General features: G+C 42.0%; 1 protein-coding gene across 1 annotated transcript; it reads right to left on the reverse strand.

Annotated features, from left to right (window-relative positions):
* Positions 1–180: 180 nt before the first annotated feature.
* LOC125186100 lies at positions 181–2,180 on the reverse strand. The gene is made up of 5 exons (XM_048082417.1): positions 1,673–2,180; positions 1,159–1,484; positions 927–1,082; positions 596–838; positions 181–509 (listed from the first exon to the last, which is right to left on the reverse strand). Exons 1-5 carry the CDS (start codon positions 2,115–2,117, stop codon positions 381–383), a joined length of 1,299 nt encoding a protein of 432 aa, XP_047938374.1. The 5' UTR covers positions 2,118–2,180; the 3' UTR covers positions 181–380.
* Between the last annotated feature and the right edge of the window lie 20,380 nt (positions 2,181–22,560).

Below are 22,560 nucleotides of genomic sequence, written 5' to 3' on the forward strand. Positions count from 1 at the left end.
GGTGTGCATTATTTCATTACACAAAAATGCAATCTAATTGATATCTTCTTTTTCAAATTCTTAGTATTAAAAGGAATGTCAAGTTTACAGTTCTCTACATATAAAATAACTACAAAATGAAGAGAATTCTATCCGCGAGTATGTTCATACAACTCTTATGACACTAGATAATACATGCTATTTTATGAACAATATTCATATAATTATCTTATTTACAAGTATGCGTACCCCCATACACGAACTAGAACATCTACTCCCTATTAAAATATTTGTTACAAGAGAAGCTAGCCCACACTATATGCATCGATTGATGGAAATTAAACATTACTACTATTTAGGTCCACAAAATTAACGAGGCTCAGTAGATATTAATCACAAGCTCATGGTATAGCTTCGTAACCTTCTGAATTTCCAATTCTACCCTTCCACGCGACAACGACGACAATAACAATAAGTCCCAAAAGGGCAACTGGCCAAAGGAATTCGGGCACCATCGTAAATTTCGACGCCTGTAAGTTGTAACCCAAATTCAAAAATAAATGATACATCTATGGAATTAATAGTACTTATTTTTTGGTGTTGTAAAAAAACTCACCAGATTTGGAAGAGGCTTAGGATCAGAGTGAGCGAGTAAGAGGTAAAACAAGGCCATGACTCCAGTATGGCTTTCAACGCTACTATAGTTTGATACAAGAGTGATTGTCTCTCCTGCCGAAATCTTGACTGGTGCAGCCGGTGTCGGGTAACACGTGGACATCCCCACGATAAAACCGGCCTCGTTTCCAGCTCCATTTCCTTCCCCGTATATTGGCTTCGATGAGCATATGGTTCTTCCTCCCTGTTTCAAATACACATGTCAAATGGACTAATCATTATGCAACTGTTACGTTCAAACCATCCCACATCGAAGAATTAGAAAAAGTTACCTGGCCATATAGTGTGGTGCCGACACCCCCGGCATGTTGGTGCCCAACCCCATACACCACTTCTCCACCAACCGGAAAACTAAAGCTCACACTTTTCGTATCAATGCAGCCATCTTTCTCAACTCCACCACCACAAGATTCAACTCCATATTCAATCTAGACAACAACTCATCAATCTAATTAGAATAACATTCTAACACGAATTAAGTCTTTGAATATGAACATCAATTACCTTACAATAGTGAGTAGCTTTGATTCCTTTGGATTGATCAGCCTTTGTCCAAACATCAGTGACGTCGAGAATGTAAATATCAACGGGTACAATCGAAGATGAATCCCACTCCACATATTTCACAGTATACCTCAAATAAATAGTTTTGTTTTCACCACGAAATCCTTGTTTGAGCCTGCATTTACCATCATCAGGACAGCAGTGTAATCCACCTCCGGCTTCAGAAAACCCAAAGAGATTACACCTGCACTCCGTGCACCCCATTTTATCATCTGCGCCGCGCGTGTCAATGGCGTGGACATTCAGCACCCACCATTCCTCGTACCCTGTATAAATGTTACATACATATATTTATTGATCTTCAAAGTTTATAGTACTAGAAAATTAAGTTAATTTATCTCTACGCATTAAACTAAACTAATAAGCTGAATCCCATTATACACCAATACATGATTTATTGATTTCTCATTAAAATTCATATCATCCAACGAAGAGAGTATTATTAGTGAAGTACCTTCCGGGATAGTGGCCGGATCTCCGACTTGGATTGCGTAGGGGTGAGGAATATAAGTTGACGTTCTCCGCGTTTCAGCTCCCACGCCAAAATACTGAGGCAATCCATTCGCGCAAATCCCACTGTTTCTGACGATGCTCAGATCATCAACTCCGCTACTGTTTTTCCGAGCAAAGTATCGGTTGAGAACCCAATGGTGGAGATAAACTTCATGGAGAGGCACCGGATTCCCTCTCTCATCGACTAACTCCGCGTTGAAGCTCTTCAGCCCGATGTGTCCACGTGGGAATTCCACGTTGAAGTAGTACTTGTTGGACACTAATCCAGGCTCCATCACCATCTCCGGCGACCGGAAAACCTCAGTTTTCACGACGTTTGTAGCTGCCGTGGTTTGATGATGAATGACTAGGATTGTTATCATGATTATTGCAAGGTTTGCAGCCATTTTTGGTGGTGGGAGGATATATCAAGAAGAGTGTTTGGATTTGTATTATATAAACTATTTAAACAATGATGATCTTTTCAACGATTAGGTGATTAATGGGCATACAACAAAATCTAAGTACACGTATATTATAACATGATATTGACGCAAATCACAAGACTTTTATGTCATGTTCCAGAATACAACGTTTAAAATAATTGAAGTATTATAGAGTAGTTATATTGTATACGAAACTAAACATGGGCTGGAAGTGGACATTCTATATGAATTATTTACACTCATGATAGTTACCCAATAGCAAAATAACCCAATGGGAAAAATCGAGTGTCGAAATTGACAATTAATTAAGTGGTTGAAAGTAATGGCATTTTTGTTGATATGTAATGACACGCATAATGAAGTAGGCTCTTATCTTATGTGTATCAATATATGCCATGCATTAACTATTGGTCAATATAACATATACTCGAAAATTCGTAAAACTAACGTATAGTGACATATTGTTATTTGTTAGTAGAAGATAGATACCCATACGGCTCTTCATTTGCATTTTCTTAAGTACGCCAAATCGAGGGTGGAATATCGATACGAAGTCATTATACAAATGAAATTATTAACAAAAGAAGCTTATGCGAAGTGTCTACCAAATTCGTAAAATAATTCTAAGTAACTTCTTTAATTAATTCTTTTATAAGAGTAATATTTATTTGCCAAAAACAAACGTTAAGAATTACTCCCTCCATTCCTTCATAGTTGAGTCATTTTTTTATTTTGGGAAGTTCTTTCATAATTGAGTCATTTTTTCATTATGAGAAGTTCCTTCATAGTTGAGTCATTTCCATATAGAGATGTCAAGTGGGCCAGCCCGGCCTAGCCCAGCCCGACCCAGGCCCATGTTTGAGGCGGACTGGGCTGGGCTAGGCTGGGCTTTTTCTAATTTTGCTAAGCCCGGCCCGGCCCAAGCCCACTTGCCACGTTGACCTGGGCTGGGCTGGACTTTGTTTAAATTTTTTATTTAAGTATTTGAAAGATATCCTAAATGTATTGTATGCAAAAGTAAGACATATAATTTATATTTTTATATCACATTAACTAAATCTAAATTTAATAATGTGTTTAAGTTCATTTATTAAAGTCAACAATATTTTTCATGTTCTTTATTATCTAAAGGTGAGTGTATAACTAAAGGAATTACCAATATTGTTAGTTTTGTTTTGTTAGTAGATGATGACATATGGGTTGATTTTGTATTTTTAAAGCCACAAGTATATGAACCAATTAACAAATTTAAAGAATTCTTTAATTATCATCATATATTAAGGTTTGAATATGTAATATTCTTAAAGTTAAACTTCAGAATCATCTTTTTTACATCTTGAATAAAAAAAATATAAAAAAAATTGGATGTAATCAAGATTGAATGTTTCATTCATGATTTAGTTGGAAACTTATGCTGATATTAAACTATTACTAATTGAGTCATTCGGAGACATCCAAAATATTGGAATAATATAGACAAAATTAACATATTTTGTTCACAAGATGACATGCATAGATAGAGAAATATACTATTATTAGTGATTAATCACCTAATTACATTAAAAAAAATCTAATTATAGAAGGTGGGCCTCTGATGGGCCCAGTCTCGGGCTGGTCCTGGGCCTGAGCCAGGCTTCGGATGATCCTGGGCCTGGGCCGGGCTTTTGTTTACAAAATGGCCCAATTGGAGCCTATCTCAACTGATGAGCCCAGCCCAGGCCCGTTTCGTTTCACTGGTGGGCCGGGCTGGCCCGGCCCAGTTGACAACTCTATTTCCATACATGACAACTTTTTTTCTCTTTCTTACTTTACTCTCTTACTTTACTTTCTCTTACTTTATTTATTCTCTCTACTTTATTCACTTTATACTTTATTCTCTCTACCTTTTCCTCTCTTTTACTTTTTTATCTATTTATTTAATACACTCAACATTCCTTACTTTATTCACTTTGGTCATGTTTGGTTGTCAGGATTCTGTCTGAGAAAGTAATATGATTCCTTAAATTTTAAATTCATGTGTTTGTTTCGGTTTTTTAATCAAACTGGGAAAGTAATCAGAATCCGAGAACAAGGAAAGTTAGTACTCCCTCCGTCCCAAGGAAGATGACCCCTTTCTTGGGCGGCACGGGATTTTATGCAACTTTATTTTGTGTGTTAAATGGAGAGAGTAAAGTAAGAGAGAGGGGATAAAGTAGAGATAAAGGGGTTTCCATTTTAAGTAATGGGTCATCTTGGTTGGGACAAACTAAAAAGGAAAGTGGGTCATCTTTAATGGGACGGAGGGAGTACAACTTTTTAAGATTTTGAATTCTAACTTTACTTAGGTATTTTTTTTCCCAGTTTTAAGATTCATACATATTTAAGAAATAAAAAAAACAAAAAAAAAAGATGAGGCCACGTGGGTACTCCACAGAGCAGCGAAACCAAGTTGTTCAATTCATCCTCCGACGTTTCATCAATGGATGGAGAAGAATGGAGGCGGATTTACATAGAGAGAGAGAGTTGGAGGCGCTTCTTAGGTTTTCAAAGAGAGATAAACGTAATTTACAAGTGAAATGAAGTTAGTGGGGTTGGTGGTTAATTAATAAATATTATTAAATTAGCTTTAATTAAATATAATAAAGAAATTCTAATTTTTATTTAAAAAGTGCAAATAACTTCGGACGCCCAAAAATAAATATAGTGCAAGTAACGTAGGACGGAGGGAGTATAGTTTTATTATTACTATTATTATTATTATTATTATTATTAAGTACAAATTAAAATTATAAATTATACTTAATTTCACTAATAAATAATTAAAATTAAAACTATCATAACTATAACTATATTTTACTATAATAATTCATAATAGTAATTAATATTTTTAATTAACTAAAATATAATTATATAATATAAATAGTATAATAAATAATAATTATTATATTTTATAAATTAATAATTAATCAATAAAGTCATAGTGCAATTTTAATTTATAAAATTTATTCAATTATAATATTCATAAATACTATTACTTATAATATAATAATTATTATATTTATTATTATAATAAATGAGTTATACTTATGCAACTATAATTATAATTATATTATTATATATTATGATTTATAATCCATATTTAAATTATCCATCGTAATAAAAAATATAATAATATAATTATTAATCCATCCGTCCCAGTTTAAGAATTACATTTTATCATTTAAGTCCGTTCCAGTTTAAGAGTCATATTTAGAATCTTATAATTGGACATAAAATTTAACATCATTATTCATCAAATTTACACTCAATTGCCATTACCTTCATAAAAATAAAACAAAACTAAATTCTAAACATACAAAAAGTCAAATGGGTCTCACTTTCCACTATCTCACTTCAATTATTACACACTCCAACAACCACTACCCCACTTCATTATTACACACTCCACCAATTTTCTTAAAACCCGTGTTGTTATGACAAATAGGACAGTTGTGAATCGAGAAACAAAAAAATATAAATAGACACAGAATTTACGTGGTTCACCAACGTTGTGTTGGCTACGTCCACGGGCAAGAACGGAGAACAAATTGTATTATGATTGCGGTTTTCAGATACAGATTGTAGAATTATGTGCTCTAATCCCATATATATAGGCACACATTAGACATACTGGGCCTAGGAAACATAATCTTATCCCAATTAGGAAACCTAATCCTATACAAATTCAAGGCATACTAACAAATCTCCACCTTGACTTGAATTCTCCCTTGCAGACGCATCATCATAACACCAGACGAACAAACTTCTCCATTCTTGCCTCAGATTTGCCCTCCACGGGCAACTAACAGCTCATGACATTAAGCAAGTCCAAACAATGTTGGAACTTGCTCTGCGGGACTGGCTTGGTGAACATATCAACAGGATTATCAGCAATACCTACTTTCTTCACCTCAATTCTCTTCTCATCTCTTAGAAAATGATACCTCACATCAATATGCTTAGTCCTCTCATGATGGACTTGATCCTTGGCTAAACAAATAGTGCTCTAACTGTCACAGAACACAACAACTTGATCTTGATGTAAACCAAGATCACCAACTAGCCCTTGCAACCATATTCTCCCTTTAGCAACTTCTGTCAACGCCATATACTCTGCTTCAGTAGTAGACAAAGTAATTGCAGCCTGCAAAGTTGCTTTTCAACTAACAACAGAACCACTAAGAGTGAAAACATAATCGGCCATAGATCTTCTACTATCGACATCTCCAGCGTAGTCAGAATCAGAATAACCAGTCACTAAACAGTGAGTATCACCTCCATAAATGAGACCAACATCAGACGTACCTCTCAAGTAACGAAAGATCCTCTTCACAGCCTGCCAGTGTTCCTTTCCAAGATTTCTCATGAACCTGCTAACAACGCTGACAACATACGCTATATCTGGCCTAGTACAGACCATGGGTACATCAAACTCCATACTGCATTAGAGTATGGGACTTGAGACATGTACTCCTCCTCAACTTCGGATTTCGGTGCAAGATCAGATGACAAATGAATATTTGTGGCACTTGGAGTATCAATAGCCTTAGATGCAGACATGCCAAATCTTGACAAAATCTTCTCAATGTAGCTCTTCTGTGACAGAGAAAGCTTCTTCTTTTCTCTATCTCTAGAAATCTCCATGCCCAAAATTTTCTTCACAACACCCAAATCCTTCATATCAAACTCAGCACTAAGATGAGCTTTCAACTTCTGTACTTCAGACTTCGACTTCGCAGCTATGAGCATATCATCCACATATAGAACAAGATAGACCATAGAACCATCATCAGCTTTGTTGTGATATACACAACAATCATACGGACTCCTGCTGAATCCCAGCTTGATCATGTAACTGTCAAACCTCTTATACCACTACCTCGGAGACTGCTTTAGTCCATACAAGGACTTCTTCAACTTGCACACATAATATAACTGTCAAACCTCTTATACCACTGTCAAAACCCAAACTTACCGATTCATCTAGATAGTAGTTGAGGTTGGTTCGTGGTAATTAGGTTGACACCCATTGTCTCTGTGGATACGATACTCTTTGCTTACTATTTGCTACATTAGCCCCGTACACTTGCGGGTATATTTGTGTTAAAAATAAGTTGAATCCCAGCTTGATCATGTAACTGTCAAACCTCTTATACCACTGCCTCGGAGACTGCTTTAGTCCATACAAGGACTTCTTCAACTTGCACACATAATCCTCCTTGCCCAGAACCACAAATCCCTCTGTCTGAGTCATGTAGATATCCTTCTCAAGCAATCCGTGTAGGAAAGTCGTCTTTACATCTAGCTGCTCAAGCTCCAAATCATAATGTGCAACTATCGCAAGTAACATTCTGATGGAAGTGTGTCTGACCACTGGTGAGAATATCTCATTATAGTCAACCCCCTCCTTCTGCGTGAACCCTCTTGCAACTAGACGAGCCTTGTATCTAATGCCCTCATCTGGTGTAGTGCCTTCATTCTTCTTGAAAATCCATTTGCAAGTGAAAATCTTTCTCCCTTTAGGCCGTTGAACCAATTCCCAAGTCAGGTTCTTGAAAAGTGATTCTATCTCTTCTTCCATTGCAGCGAGCTACTTGGCACGCTCACTGCCCGAAACAACTTCCTTGTAGGTAGGTGGTTATCTGCCGAAGGCTCATCTTCGACCTCATTGGCAACCTGCAATGTATATGCCATCATATCCTCAAATCCATACCTCAATGGAGGCTTCACATCTGTCCTCCTGGCTTTGTCAATAGCGATGCTTCTCTGACGAGCTTGTGGATGAACATCCGAACTAGAAGTATCAGCGGCTTCAGTAGTAGTGTGTTGATCTTCTCCACCTTGGAATTGTGATTCACTCACATTGTGAATGACTTGCAGCTCCACCTGTTCATCAACACCATCCAAATCCTCTGTAGCAATAGACTTCACAGTAGAGTTAAGCATAGAATTTTCATCAAACACCACATTCCGACTGAGAATAATTCTACCCTCTGAAGATGACCAAATTCTGTACCCCTTAACTCCATCTCCATAACCAACAAATACTCTCTTCTTAGCTCTTGGCTCCAATTTACCTTCACTCACATGATAGTAAACAATACTCCCAGTAATCTGCAGGTGAATCAGACCATACCTCGTACGGTGTCTTGCAGTCAATGCCAGTGTGAGGTCCACGGTTGATCAGATAACAAGATGTGTTTACTGCCTCTGCCCAAAACTTCCTAGTCACACTGGCTTGGAAGAGCATGCATCTTGCTCTCTCCAACACCGTCTGATTCATGCGTTCTGTCACACCATTCTGGTGTGGTGTATGTCTAACGGTGTGATGGCGAACGATCCCTTCACTCCTACAGAACTCATCGAACTCAGACGAACAAAATTCCAGACCATTATCTGTTCTCAATCGCTTGATCTTCTTCCCAGTCTGGTTTTCAATTAGAGTCTTCCACTCTTTGAATATCTTGAATGCCTCACCTTTATGTTTCATCATAAACAACCAAGTCATTCTCGAGTAGTCATCAATCATCGACACAAAATACTTGTGTCCTCCAATAGACTCAACACGTGAGGGACCCCAACAATCCATATGAATGTAGTCAAGTGTCCCCTTCGTTCGATGAACACCCTTCTTTGGAAACTTGCTGCGATGAAGCTTCCCCAACACACAGTGTTCGCAGAAATCAAGTTTCTACACCTTATGGACCGAAAGAAAATCTCGATTCGACATGATTCTCATGCCACGTTCTCCCATATGGCCAAGCCTCATATGCCACAGCTTGGTCATATATTCTTGGTTGCAACCTCGGATGATGCAATATCAGCAGAATTTGCCACGATGGAACCTCTTAGAACATATAAGGTACCCCGTTTCAAAGCTATCGGAACCGCCTTCGAACCTTTCAAAATACGCATTAATCCACCTTCACCTTTGAAACTGAACCCCTTACTATCAAATGTACTCAGGGATATCAGATTACTCCAACCACCTTGCAGACAACACTGTTGGCCATGGTACCATTGCCTCCATCTATCTGCTCATAAGTGTTGAAATACTCCCTGTGAGGACAGAGATGATATGACGCTCCATAATCCAAAATCCACACATCATTACAGTGTGGCTGTTCATCCGCAACCAAGGCTAATTCTTCTTCCGAATTTGTGTCATCAGCTTCTGCGACAGTCGCAGAACCGTTAGCATTTTCCTTCTTGCCCAATTTCTTCTTTATCCTCGAACAATTAGCCTTCCAATGCCCTGGTTCTTTACAATATCTGCAGATGTCATCTGGCTTAGGGCCTTTAGGACCTTTTGAACCTTTTGAGTTCTGCTTCTTCTGTCCGAATTTCTTCTGTCCTTTACCCGTAACAGATAATCCCGATGGCAGATCTTCTGTAGCTAAACTCGTTGTCTGTTGACGATCCTCTCTGATGTGGAGAGCAGATCGTCCATCCTCCAACGAAAGAGTTTCCTTGCCAGTCATAAAAGACTCAACAAAATTTTCGTAAGATTCAAGCAGAGACACAAGAAAAATTAAAGGAGCATCCTTGATAAGGCTAATTTCATGCATTGGTTATAAGGTTAAATTCTGCAATTTCCTAGGTCTAACAAACCATTTTGAACCAGGTGTGTAGAGAAAATGCCAGCCCCAGGAGGATTACAGATATCGCCTGGTGAAGGAAGCTGGCAAGGAAAATTGAGCAGAAGGATGAAGAGCCACTAGACTGAGGAACATCGATTGGAGGGCAAAATAGGAATCACAAGAACAGTCTAGAAGCTCTATCCGCTATAAAAAGGAGCACACAACCTACATGAAGGATACACTTGATCATCACTTTTTCTAGCTCCTAGCTTAGTTTTTCTACCTTCTCTACACACTCACTTGGGGGAAAGTTCAGGAGGGCTCTCGTTTCATCGGAAGTGTGGGTGCAACACCGTCTCTACGGAGGCAAAGAAACAATTGTCATTAATTTTCTATCTACTTTTGGTACTCGCCGAGTCCTCGCTGTTCGAGGCTTGGCTTTGGTGTTGTTTCTATCGTTGGATATCTCGTATTTTGCAATGGATATGTCTGTTTATGCTTTGTTTATCTTATTGTGTTGTTTTGGGTTTGATTTGCTGATCTTTGTTGGTTGATCTGAGTTTGAAGCTGTTTTATAAGAAATCTGTTGTTGATCGGTTAAATCTACGTAGATCGGTGAGGATCGGAGATGGTAATGGTGTTTGGTTGTTGCGGATGGCTTGGATCCGGAGTGGATTAAGCGTCCCGTGGTTGTTTCTGCTTGTTTGTGTTTCATTTAGTTGTTTAAATTCTGCATTCTCGTTTTACCTCGTCTAGTAGCCGTAGATCTGCCTTAGTTTTAACTGTTCTTCGATTTTTTTGCTTTTAATTTCGTCTGCTTTGCTTTGATTTTTGTTCTTGCTCTCTTTTAACTGGTTGTTTCATGATAAATGTTGGAGAAGATGATGTCGCTGTTAGTTAGTCCTTTAGTTAGTTATTTTGCATCTTTTCAATCGTACTCTACCTTTTCAGAAAATGGTCCCCACATTCAGTTGCTTTCCCAAGTCTAGGTTAATTTAGGAAACTGTTCGTTCGATCTAGCAATTGTCTCGTTCCATTTCCCTTAATATGCATGTTTTTAAGTTTCTGTCTAGATCTAGTTGTTAGAGTAGTGTATTTCAATTACCAAGTCTAGGAATTAAAGCTCAACCCTAAAATTGCGTGACAGCAGCCAACAAAAAAATATAGTCCCCAAGTCTTTGAACATGTTTACTTGCGCATTCAACTCTGTGGATTCGATCCCTACTTCCACGTACTAGTTTTCCTAGGTAAAGTGGGTTGAGGGTTTTTGAAGAGGGAGTTAAGGAAGTGATTGTGTGCCCGACGACAGGTAGCTCAAGGTTCTCTGAGTTCCTAGACCCAGTGTCTAGCGGATTTCCTGGACCGAGGGTTTTCTTCATTAGTTTTAAGAACACGCTTTCGCTAGCCATCATTAGCTTCTTAAAAAAAAGTCAGCTCTTCAAATGGCGCCGTTGCCGGGGATGGATGGCGTAAATTGTTTACGTGTTTGAGGATTTGGTGTATATAGTTTAATTTCTGTTATTTGTTTTTCTTGGTAGTTTATGAGCAAGGGCTCACGATTTGGGAACTGGAGTAACCCGTCTTGCAGGTTAAGGAATCGACGTCCACCATCACCACCAGATCAGGGTTTACGACAGTAGATCCATTCCCATTTGAATCAGAAAGTGAGAAGGAGTGGAACTCGTCAGGAGGAGAGGACCCAAAGTCGTCTACAGAAACAGAGCACTCCGAAACCGAGGAAGAGGGAGACGTAGATATGGCACACTTGGAGGATCCCGATCCAGAGATAGGTTCACTCACCGCGCATCTGGACGGTGAGCCTGCCCATGCCATAGTCTCAAACCAGCGCTAGAGGGCCATTGATATCAAGACAAATGTGCTGGGTGTTTTACCTACGTTCTCTGGACTAAGGAATGAATGTCCTTACGAATTCCTAAACGAGTTTAGTAAGCTGTGCAGTATCCAAAAGAGACCCAACGAGGCTACTGAGGAGGACTACCGTTTGCGTGCAGTCAATTTGCCCTTAAGGGGGAGGCTAACACTTGGCTGCCGAGGCTCCCACCAGACTCGATCAACACATGGAAAGATTTCAAGCTGGAATTCCTAGATTATTTCTTCCCGTCCAACAAAAAAAATGCCCTGAAGAAGGAGATTCAGGAATGCAAGCAGGATTATGATGAGTCCCTGAGTCAATATTGGTCTCGATTTAAGAGGCTGCTCGACGCCTGTCCCAACCATAGGATGATGGAGGCTGAGACCTTTTACTTGTTCTATGAAGGAGATAATCCTGAGTCGAAGGACTTAATGAATTCCTCGAGCGGGGGGAATTTTACAAAAAACAAGGGAAGTGAAGCACGGGAGATTTTGGGAAGGCTGATCGACGCAAAGAAGGCCTATGATCACCCGCGTATCATGAGGAGAGGTTCAGCAAACGCAATTAAGGAACAAGAAGGAGAAGGAGTTGGGGACAGGATTGATCGGTTGGAGAAGACACTTCTTAGTGCGATTGAGAAAAAGAATTCCCCGACCTCGCAGGAGAAAGAGAAGCCGCCCGGTCCAGAGGAAAATCAACTCCAGTTCTATTATGGTCCACCACCCGATGGAGAGTTCCAAGCCCAAGCAAATGCAGTGGGGAATTGGAATCAAAGTAATCAGAATACAAGCTGGAATCAGTGGAAGATTAAGGAGGCACCATGGAGAGACAAGCCTTGTTTTAGATGGGGAGACGGAAACCAACAGCTCCAACTACAGTACCCAGGTCCAGCAGAGAACCAGCAGAACTGGTCTAACCGTGGTCAGGACGGACCCCAGCATAATTCGAATTGGTCAGTCCAACCAAGGGGACCAGTCCAACTGGAACAACAAGAACCAGAGTAATCAAGGGAGCTCTTATGTGCCGCCACATTAGAGGAACTCCACCGGAAACAATCAAAATTTCCAGCATGCACACCAAGGAAATCAAGGGTCAGGGAACCAGTTCAGCAACAATCAAGGAGGTCAGGGTAATTATCGCCCAAGTCTGTGGAGCGGACCGAGCCACAATCAGGGGTCAATTTCAACTCAGTCGAACTACAAACCTTCGAGGAACCTGGATGAGATGGTACATGACCTAGTCAGCTCTCAACAACACATGCAGAACAATATGCAGGCAAACAATGATGTAGTGCACAAAATCCAAGATGCTCAACAGGAGCATAAGTCTGCCATGGATATGTTGGCCAAGCAGATGTCACAATTGGCCACTTTGTTGAATGAAATGAGGGGACACGAAGGAAGGATACCAGCTTCAGTAAAACCACCTGACCGAGCAAATATTAGTCAGATAACTTTGAGGTCAGGATGGGGCTACGAAGGTGCGGTGATGAGAAAAGATGAGAATACACCTCTATTGACGAGCAAGGAAGGAGAAACCCTTGACCTAGAGGATACTGAGGTAAGCAATGTCAGAGTAGAAGAAGGTCTTCAGAAAGGGGATCTGGAGAAACCACTTCCTCAAATGGCCGATCCATTTTTCTTAGACCCGGAGCCTGAAGTGGAGATTGAGGAAGGAAGGAAAGAAGTCGGTGAGTCGTCCATCTCAGGTCTGGCAGGGACGTTGAAGCGTACGAAGCCATTTCCTCATCGAGGGGAAGCCAAAAAGAAGAAGGACGACACCGAAGACTTCATGGAGATTTTCGGCAAACTGGAGATCAACATGCCTTTCCTACAAGCTTTGAAGCTGCCTACATTCAGTAAATTCATCAAGGAGTTCATAGCAGGAAAGACCAAGCCCGACGGGAAAATAGTAATTGGTGAAAATGTGTCAGTTGTGATACAGAAGAGGAGGATGCCATCAAAATGCACAGACCCAGGTAGACTCACTTTGCCCATTTCTCTGGGTGATATTAAAATTGAGCATGCTATGTGTGATCTAGGAGCTTCAATAAATGTGTTACCACTTTCGATATATAAGAAGTTGATAGGAGTAAGTCTGGTGGATACCAAAGTGGTAATTTAGTTAGCCGATAGAACATGCATTTCACCCGAAGGTGTGTTGGAAAACGTGATAGTGAAAGTGCATGATTTCCTGTACCTAGCTGATTTTCATGTGATAAAAATGAGTGATAATGAATCTGCTGAGTCTAGCGGAGTGCTATTAGGGAGACCATTCTTACGCACCGCTAAGACTATAATAGATGTGTTTGATGGAACAATATGCCTGGATTATCATGGGGAAAATATACATTTAACATCAATGAAGCCATGAAGAAACCCTTGGATGTTGAGAACTTGCATTCTGTCGATGTCATTAACCCCCTGGTCCATGAATATCTTGAGACTGAATTAATGCAGGAACAGTTTAACAACTCGGAGCTGAGTCAGTCTGTTGATAAGGAGGTGGCACGATGGTGTGAAACTCTTTTGACTCGGAACCTGACAGATGAACAGATCAATGAAGCAATCATGGCATTCTGCCACCAACCACTGTCATTCGAGTCTACGGGGTCTGCTCAGGTGAAGGGTCCAGACGAGGGAATCAATTTAAATGAGATAGCAACAAAGAGTCTGGAGAAAAATCCCCTGCCCCAGGAAGCCATCACACCAAAGAAGGAGTTGAAGAAACTACCCGAGACACTGAAGTATGCCTACCTTGGGGAAGATGAAACATTCTCAGTGATAATCAACAGCCACTTGACAGCGGAACAAGAGAATGATCTATTGGAAGAAATCCGGAGGAACAAGAAGGCCATAGGGTGGACGCTCTCCGACCTGGTGGGAATCAGCCCCGATCTCTGCATGCATCACATCCGACTGGAAGAGGGGGCGAAAGTGCGTAGAGACCCACATCGCAAGCTGAACCCGAATATGAGGGAAGAAGTTCTGAAGGAAGTATTGAAGTTGCTATCCTTATGGATCATTTACTCCATTCCAGACAGCAAATGGGTCAGCTCAATTCATATGGTACCAAAGAAATCAGGAATACAAGTAGTGGAGAATGATAAGAATGAATTAGTGCCTACGAGATTGGTAATTGGATGGAGGATGTGTGATAAGGCTAATTTCATGCATCGGTTATGTGATGAAAAGTCACCATTTACTGGGTCTAACACAAATTTTAAGCCAGGTGTGTGAAGGAATTCGCTAGGTCCAGGAAGAACTGAAGGCAGTGGACCAGCGAAAGAAAAAGGCGGAAAGTAAGCAGAATCAAGAAGAAAATGGCTAGACGAAGGGAGTTCAAAGCTGAGGGCAAAGAAGACTATTCACACAAGAGAGCCCCTGCTGGACCCACTTCCACGCCTATATAAAGAGGAGCATGCAACACACGAGATATACACAAGTTTTAGCTCTCAGCTCACACACACACTCACACACTTGGGAAATTGGGATTCTGGGGTAGTTAGAGGTTTCATCTTCGAGAAATTCTGTGGCAACACCGTCCTCACGGAGGGCAAAGATACAATCGGTTACTTTTCAATTTTTTTTTTGTCTTGCGTTTTGATTGCCGTCGAACTTCATCGTTTTCGAAGTCGATTGCTCGCTGCTACTTATCGTTTATCTATGAACTTTATTTTCATGTCATGATGGTGTTGATTTGTGTTGATTACGTTGATTCTATGTTTGAAGAGTTTTGTTTCGGAGGTTGATGTTATTCTGTGTTTTGGATGTTTCTGTGCTTGATCTGGGAAATATGTTGTTGATCTGTGGTGAATCGGTGAATCTGTAGTTATGGAGATAATTTTGGACGGAGTTTGTTTCAGATGCTTGGATCCGGAGTGGATTTAGCATTCGAAGTGTGGATCTGAACAGGGGAAACCGAGTTGTGCATGGATTTTGAATTTTCTGCCTCATTGTTACTTTACTTCGTCTAGTAGCCGTAGATCTGCCTTAGTTTTAATTGTCCATCGGTTTTGTTACTTTTAATACCGTCTGCTTCGTTTCGATTTACGTTCTCGCTCTATTTTTACTGGTTATTTCATGCCAAATGTTGGAGAAGATGATGTCGCTGTTAGTTAGTACTTTAGTTAGTTATTTTGCAGCTTTTCGACCGTACTCTACCTTTTCAGAAAATGGTCCCCACCTTCAGATGTTTTCCCAGGTTTGGTAATTTAGGAAATAGTTCTGCCTAGATCTAGTATTAGAGTAGTAAATTTTAATTGCAAAGTCTAGTGTAAGTTCCTCAACCCAAAGTTGCGTGGCAGCAGCCATACCACCCAAAGTCCCTTTAACACGTATTTTCGCATCTGTCCTCGTGGGATCGATCCCTACTTCCCTATGCTAATTCTAGTATACGTGGTTGAGGGTTTTTGAAGAGATATTCTGTGTGTCCGACGACCGAGATCTTCCGGCGTTCCCTGAGTTCCTAGACCCCGTGATCTAGCGGAATTTCTGGACTCAGGAAGCTTGATATTCCTTATTGTGCACGCAGTCTTGAAAACAATACAACATTCCCAGACTCTTCAATGTGCATCGATTACAGGAAGCTTAATGAAGCCACTAAGAATGATCATTTTCTCTTGCCATTCATTGATCAGATGTTGGAGAGGTTGGCTGCAAAGCAATATTTTTGCTTCCTAGACGGATACAATGGATACTTCCAAATATATGTGGATCCAGAAGATCAGGAGAAGACAACTTTTACCTGCCCGTTTGGTACTTATGCATATAGAAGGATGCCATTTGGACTATGCAATGCAACGGAACATTCCAGCGCTGTATGATGAGCATCTTCTCAGACCTGTTGGAGGTATGCATTGAAATTTTTATGGATGATTTCACGGTGTATGGAAATTCCTTCGATGCATGCTTGGCAAATTTGGATCTGGTGTTGAGAAGGTGTCAGGAGAAGAATTTAGTTCTAAACTTCGAGCAATGTCATTTTATGGTACCAGAAGGAATAGTACTCGGTCATGTAGTCTCTGAGAGAGGGATTCAAGTGGATAAAGCCAAGGTGGATGTAATATCGAAACTACCCTACCCCACGAATCAGAGGGAAGTTAGAGGGTTCCTGGGTCACGCAGGTTTCTATAGGCGGTTCATCACGGATTTTGCAAAAATTGCCCAACCGCTAACGCATCTCTTGCACAATGATGTGGAATTTGATTTTGATGAAGGATGCAAGAAGGAATTCCGAATGCTGAAGGATAGACTTGTTTCCGCCCCGATAATCCGCGCACCAGACTGGAACTACCCCTTCAAAGTAATGTGCGATGCCAGTGATTTTGCAGTAGGAGCAGTCCTAGGTCAAAGGATTGACGGGAAAAGCTATGTCATTTTTTATGCCTCGAAGACCCTCAACCAGGCTCAGAAGAACTATGATACCACAGAGAAAGAGATGCTGGCAGTGGTGTACTCATTCGAGAAACTTCGACCATATTTGCTAGGGTCGAAAGTGATAGTCTACACTGATCACGCTGCGATTAAGTATCTCCTGGCCAAGAGAGGATCTAAGCCAAGGTTGATTAGGTAGGTGCTGTTGCTGCAAGAATTTGATTGGGAGATAAAAGACAAGAAAGGGACGGAGAACAAAGTTGCAGATCATCTGTGCTGAATTTTTCAAGGGGATACGGATGAAGCTATACCGGATGCCTTCCCTGAGGAACATCTTTATTATGTATGGAAGTCTGCTAGGTCTATTGACTGGGAAGCAGTGTTCACAGCAACAGGTCTAGGAACATCAGACAGGGGGAAGCATCCGATGAATGCAGAGCCATGGTTCGCTGACCTGGCCAATTACTTAGTCACTGGAGAACTACCAGGGTCCCACGAAATTTCCCGGGCCCAGAGAATGAAGCTGAAGAGTGAAGCCAAATACTACTTCTGGGATGATCCTTACCTCTGGAAGATGTGCTCAGATCAGGTTATCCGACGATGCATCCCGGAGTGGGAACAGAAGGATGTCTTAAACCACTGCCATGCCTTAGCCTGTGGAGGGCATTTTAGGCCTAGGAAAACTGCCAGAAAGGTATTGGACAGTGGATTTTATTGGCCAACTCTGAACAAAGACTCTTTCGAGTTTTGTCAAGTTTGTGAAAGATGTCAACTGACCGGAGGAATTTTTAGAAGAGATGAGATGCCGCTGAATCCGATAATAGTTTGTGAGATTTTCGATGTTTGGGACATGGACTTCATGGGCCCTTTCCCATCTTCATATGGGAACACGTACATTTTGGTTGCGGTGGATTACGTCTCCAAATGGATAGAAGCAAAGGCTACACCCACCTGCGAGTCAAAGGAGGTGGCTAAATTTCTGCGGGCCAATATTTTCAACAGGTATGGGGTGCCCAGAGCCATCATCTCGGATCAAAGTACGCATTTTTGTAACAGCACATAGAAGCGTTGATGAGAAAGTATGGTGTACATCATCGGTTATCCACACCCTATCATCCCCAGTCGAATGGTCAAGCAGAGATTTCGAACAGAGAAATCAAAAACATCTTGGAAAAGACGGTGAACACCACAAGGAAAGATTGGAGTAAGCACCTCGACGATGCTCTCTGGGCATATAGGACTGCTTACAAAACGCCAATCGGGATGTCACCGTACAGATTGGTGTTCGGAAAGATGTGCCATTTACCCGTGGAAGTGGAGCATAGGGCTTACTGGGCTGTGAAAGAGATGAATATGAAGGCGTCAGCCTGTGAAGAAGAACGGAAGCTGCAACTACAAGAACTGGAGGAGCTAAGGTTGGAAGCATTTGACTCGGCCATGTGGTATAAAGAAAGAACAAAGCTCTGGCATGATAAGAATCTCCGAGTCAAGGAACTTCGCGTAGGGCAGAAAGTACTCCTTTTTCAATCCCGGCTGAAGCTAATGCCTGGTAAGTTGAAATCCAAGTGGATAGGGCCATACACGATCATTGGCCTTCGAGCAAATGGAGCTGTAGAGATTCAAGGAAGCGCCCCAAACTCAGTTCCTTTCCTGGTAAATGGGCACAGAGTGAAGGTATACAGAGACAATACAGATAAGCATGTGGTGGAAGAAACGCCACTACATGCATCTGCTATTGTTTCTTAGGATGGTCAGGCAAGTGGATATCCTTAATGAATTCCTAGGTCAGGTAGAGTGGGAAACAAAATTTATTTTTGCACTGACCTAGGAAATCTTGAGGATACTCATTTGCTATGTAAATAGTTTAGTTGCTTACTAAAAAACAAGAAAATCCAAACAAATTAAAAATTTTAATTTTCAAAAATATTTTCGAAGCACCAAAATCCTTGGGGAAATTGTTTTGTCACTCGAGATCTCCGACCCAGGAATTTGGTGTTTCATTTCCTTTATTTTTGAATTGCTAGGGGGAGGAAGAGCCTTGCAGATAGGAGAAAAGGCGGTTGCCTTTTGAAATTTGAATTCCGCTTTTCGAGGAACGTACGGTTGCCTGCATCATATGGCAACCGTTCGCCTGCCACTCTGAAAAAGGCTGGAGATATTTGATTCTCAATCAGAATCAATCGTCCATTCTCTCTCTACTCTTATAATTCCCTCTCTAAATAATTTTCCCCAAAATCGTTTTCAAACCCTAACCAAACCTACCCCAGAAATTGTGAGTTGCAGGTAACCATGAAGAAAGCACAAGGAACCACAGTGAAGAAGGGAGACCCAACCACCAACCACCTTCCGGCGAGTCGTCCGGACAACTTCCGTTTCAACCGACTTTTTCGGCGCTCGATATTCGTTCAGAATGGAACCCAACTTCCATGCAAGGTTTCTCTACTGTCAAGAGTCCCGATGAGGAGGCATTTTTGAAGGAACTAGAAGAGAAGTTCGGAAGTAAAGAGGAGGCCGAGAAACTGTTCTCCCGTTTCTCGATGTTTCGTCAGCCACCACCGGCAATTCCTGAGGAATCAAAGGCGCAACCACCGAGTTCAAACCTAGGGGTTTCCAAAACCCTAGATCAGACGCATGCAATTGGGCCAAACCCAAACAGCGGACTCGAGGAGGAAAGCGTCAGCGGATTTGCCGACGAAATTGACAGGATGGCGGTGGATTACTCGGTGGAGGGAATCGCGAGGGAAGGTAATGCTTCTGCCATACAATTAATGGATGGGGAAACCCTGGTGGTTGAATATGTGAGGGGGGAAACCCCTGTTTATGAGAATGTGGAGGGGGAAACCCCGAATGTGTATGTGGAGGGGGGAACCCCGTTTGATCTTGAGGGGGCAACCCCGACTTTGCTCGTTGAGGAGGAAACCCCAATTGTGTATGAGGGAGAAATCCCTAACAAATCTGAGGAGGAGACTCCGGTTAAATCTACGGGGGAAACCCCAGTTACGTGTGCTGAGGGAGAAATCCCTAAGAAATGTGGAGGGGACGAGGTCCCCGTTGATGTTGAATGACAGAGGCCCGAAGAGGAAGGGCCGGTGGAGGTAGTGAATCTGGAGAAAGAACCAGAGGAATCACCCACTAATCCGCGGGCGTCAAGGAGAATGGTCCGGCGAAGCTTGCTGGACGAAGTGGATGAGGATGACCAGACGAAGGGATCAGGATTCCTGGCCCCGGGGGCGACAAGCATGCAGGAGGGAGAGACTCCTGACTCTGAAGAAGAGGTAGACGCCGAGGAAGAGCGTCGAGTGGCCAAAGAACGCAAAAGGAAGGGAAAGACAATTGTCGTCCCTCGGCCCAAGAAATCTCAGAGACTCATATCCGTCGGGAAAGCTCCCCGCCCACTCCCCAAGACCTCTGGACCTGTTAATGAGAGTAGCGAGACCGAGGAAGAGATCGAGGAGGAAGAGGAGGTCCCAAACTTTGAGCGAGAAGAAGAATGGATCACGAAGAAGCTCTTAGGAGCTATGTCTAAGTTCAATGACTCGAAGAGGACACAGACGTACAAGGATCGAAGCTCAGTTGGGAAACTGGCCAAGTCAGGGAAGAGATACGATAGGGACTCGCTGAGGGAAATAGAGTCTGATGAAGAATTCCTTGGCCACATCAAGGGAATAGGTTTTGAGTGGCTCCTGAACCATAGTGAACAGGAGGTGCCAGTGGAAGCGGCCCGAAAATTTTTCTTTACTTTCAGGTTCAAGGCGACTACCGATCCAGATGCGAACTCCATCTCCTTCCGTCTTTTCACCATCGAGCATACCATGAGTGTAAGGGAGTGGTCTTTGAGGATGGGGCTATTTAGCAATGCCGAGGATGATGAGGGCATTTGGGACGACAGAGTATACGGCCCACCAAAGGACACACCCGGATTCTCACCACAAACTGCTTGGGAATACTTAACACACGCCAGGAGCGGAATTTTCAAGACCAGCGTATCAAAAGGGATCCACCTCACCGACCATCTCCTCCGTTTCGCCCAGGAATTCATCGGGTACAATCTGATGGGCACGGCCAGCTCCAGCATCACCACCACCGAGCTATACTTCACTTGGTGCATGTCTAAACGCATCAGGGTTCACCTTGGATATTGGTTAGCCCAGGCATGCCACCAAATGACTGCCAACCCCTCTCGCCACATGTACACCTGCCACCTTCTAGGCGCTTACATAGAGCGCAACTTCGTCCTGAAGTATGGGAAGGCAGAGCCGAGTGTTACAATGTGTGAGGCCCCGGAGCTGTTCAACATGGAGTACTTCTTCAACAAAGGGCTCTTGCACATGGAGGGGACGGAGTTGTGCTTCTACAACATAGGTGCCAACGTGGACAAGGTGAAGCGTGAACCGGAGCTGGTGGAAGATGTGGTGAATGCGGACGTGGCAGAGCTGCGGAAGGAGATGGCTGTGGTGAGAGGAGATATTGGTGAAGTCAAGGAGGTGCTGCAAGAGATCAAGGGGAGTTTGAACACCCTAGCTGGACGCTCATCTGCCCAGAATGAGAGAATGACCGAGGCGGTCAAGCTAATGCAGAGAATGGCAGTATGGTTGGGAGAGATGTTTCCCCAAATCAAAGAGAAGCGGCAACCCGGCCCCGGCAGTTCCTCCCAGCAGCAGCTTCCACCACCCCCCAAGCCTTCGGTAGCCCCGCATGTGTCTCCGTCCTTGACGTCTGTCCCTGTGAAGAAACCCCTGTCTAGACCCCCCGTGATTACTGAAGAGGAAGCGCCGGCATCTCCGGCAAAGAAGAAAGTGAAAGTGAACCGCCCCAACGTTCCACCAAAGTCTGGCTCCCAAGGGAGCCGGACTCAGAATTGAATTTCCCCCTCATTGACCAAGTAAACTTTACATTTCAGTCATTTCATTTTAGTTTCTGTTTTTGTTTATCCATGTTATTTGTGTTGAGCATGTTTAGCTGTTTCTAGTGTGTTCTCCCACTTAGCCCAATCTTTGGTCTAAGTGTGAGAAGTTTATATGTTTCGTAAGCATGCTTTCTTGTGATTAGGTGTTTATCTCCCACTTAGCCCAATTCTTGGTCTAAGTGTGAGAAGTTTGAGTATATATTCAGCATGTTTGTTTTCTGTTTTATGTCTTTGTTTTTCTCTCCCACTTAGCCCGTTGTTCGGTCTAAGTGTGAGAAGTTTTATGTGTTTTATTTTGATTGTGTGCACCAACTCCCTCATTTCCCCCCTTCACTAGGATAGCTTGGGAACAAGCTGGAGTGAAGTGGGAGGGGATGGGAGAGTTAGTGCAGTATGTGCTCAGCATGTTTAGGAGTTCTTAGGTCTAGGAGTTTTAGTTTTTAGGATCTATGTGTTATAGCATGAACTAGTGATAATAATAAGGCAAGATTCCCTTAGTAAAAGTAATTGAGAATAGGATGCATGCAACTTTGAGACCTCTTTCTTTGAGAAACTGAAATCGGTTTGGAGGAGGCAAGAACGATAGAAGGTGCCTTAGCTGACCTAGTTGTGAAGCCCCACTACATAAGTGAGTTAAAAGCCTTAACATTGA

This window comes from Salvia hispanica, chromosome 5 (genome assembly GCF_023119035.1).
Source record: "Salvia hispanica cultivar TCC Black 2014 chromosome 5, UniMelb_Shisp_WGS_1.0, whole genome shotgun sequence".
NCBI classification, from domain to species: domain Eukaryota; kingdom Viridiplantae; phylum Streptophyta; class Magnoliopsida; order Lamiales; family Lamiaceae; genus Salvia; species Salvia hispanica.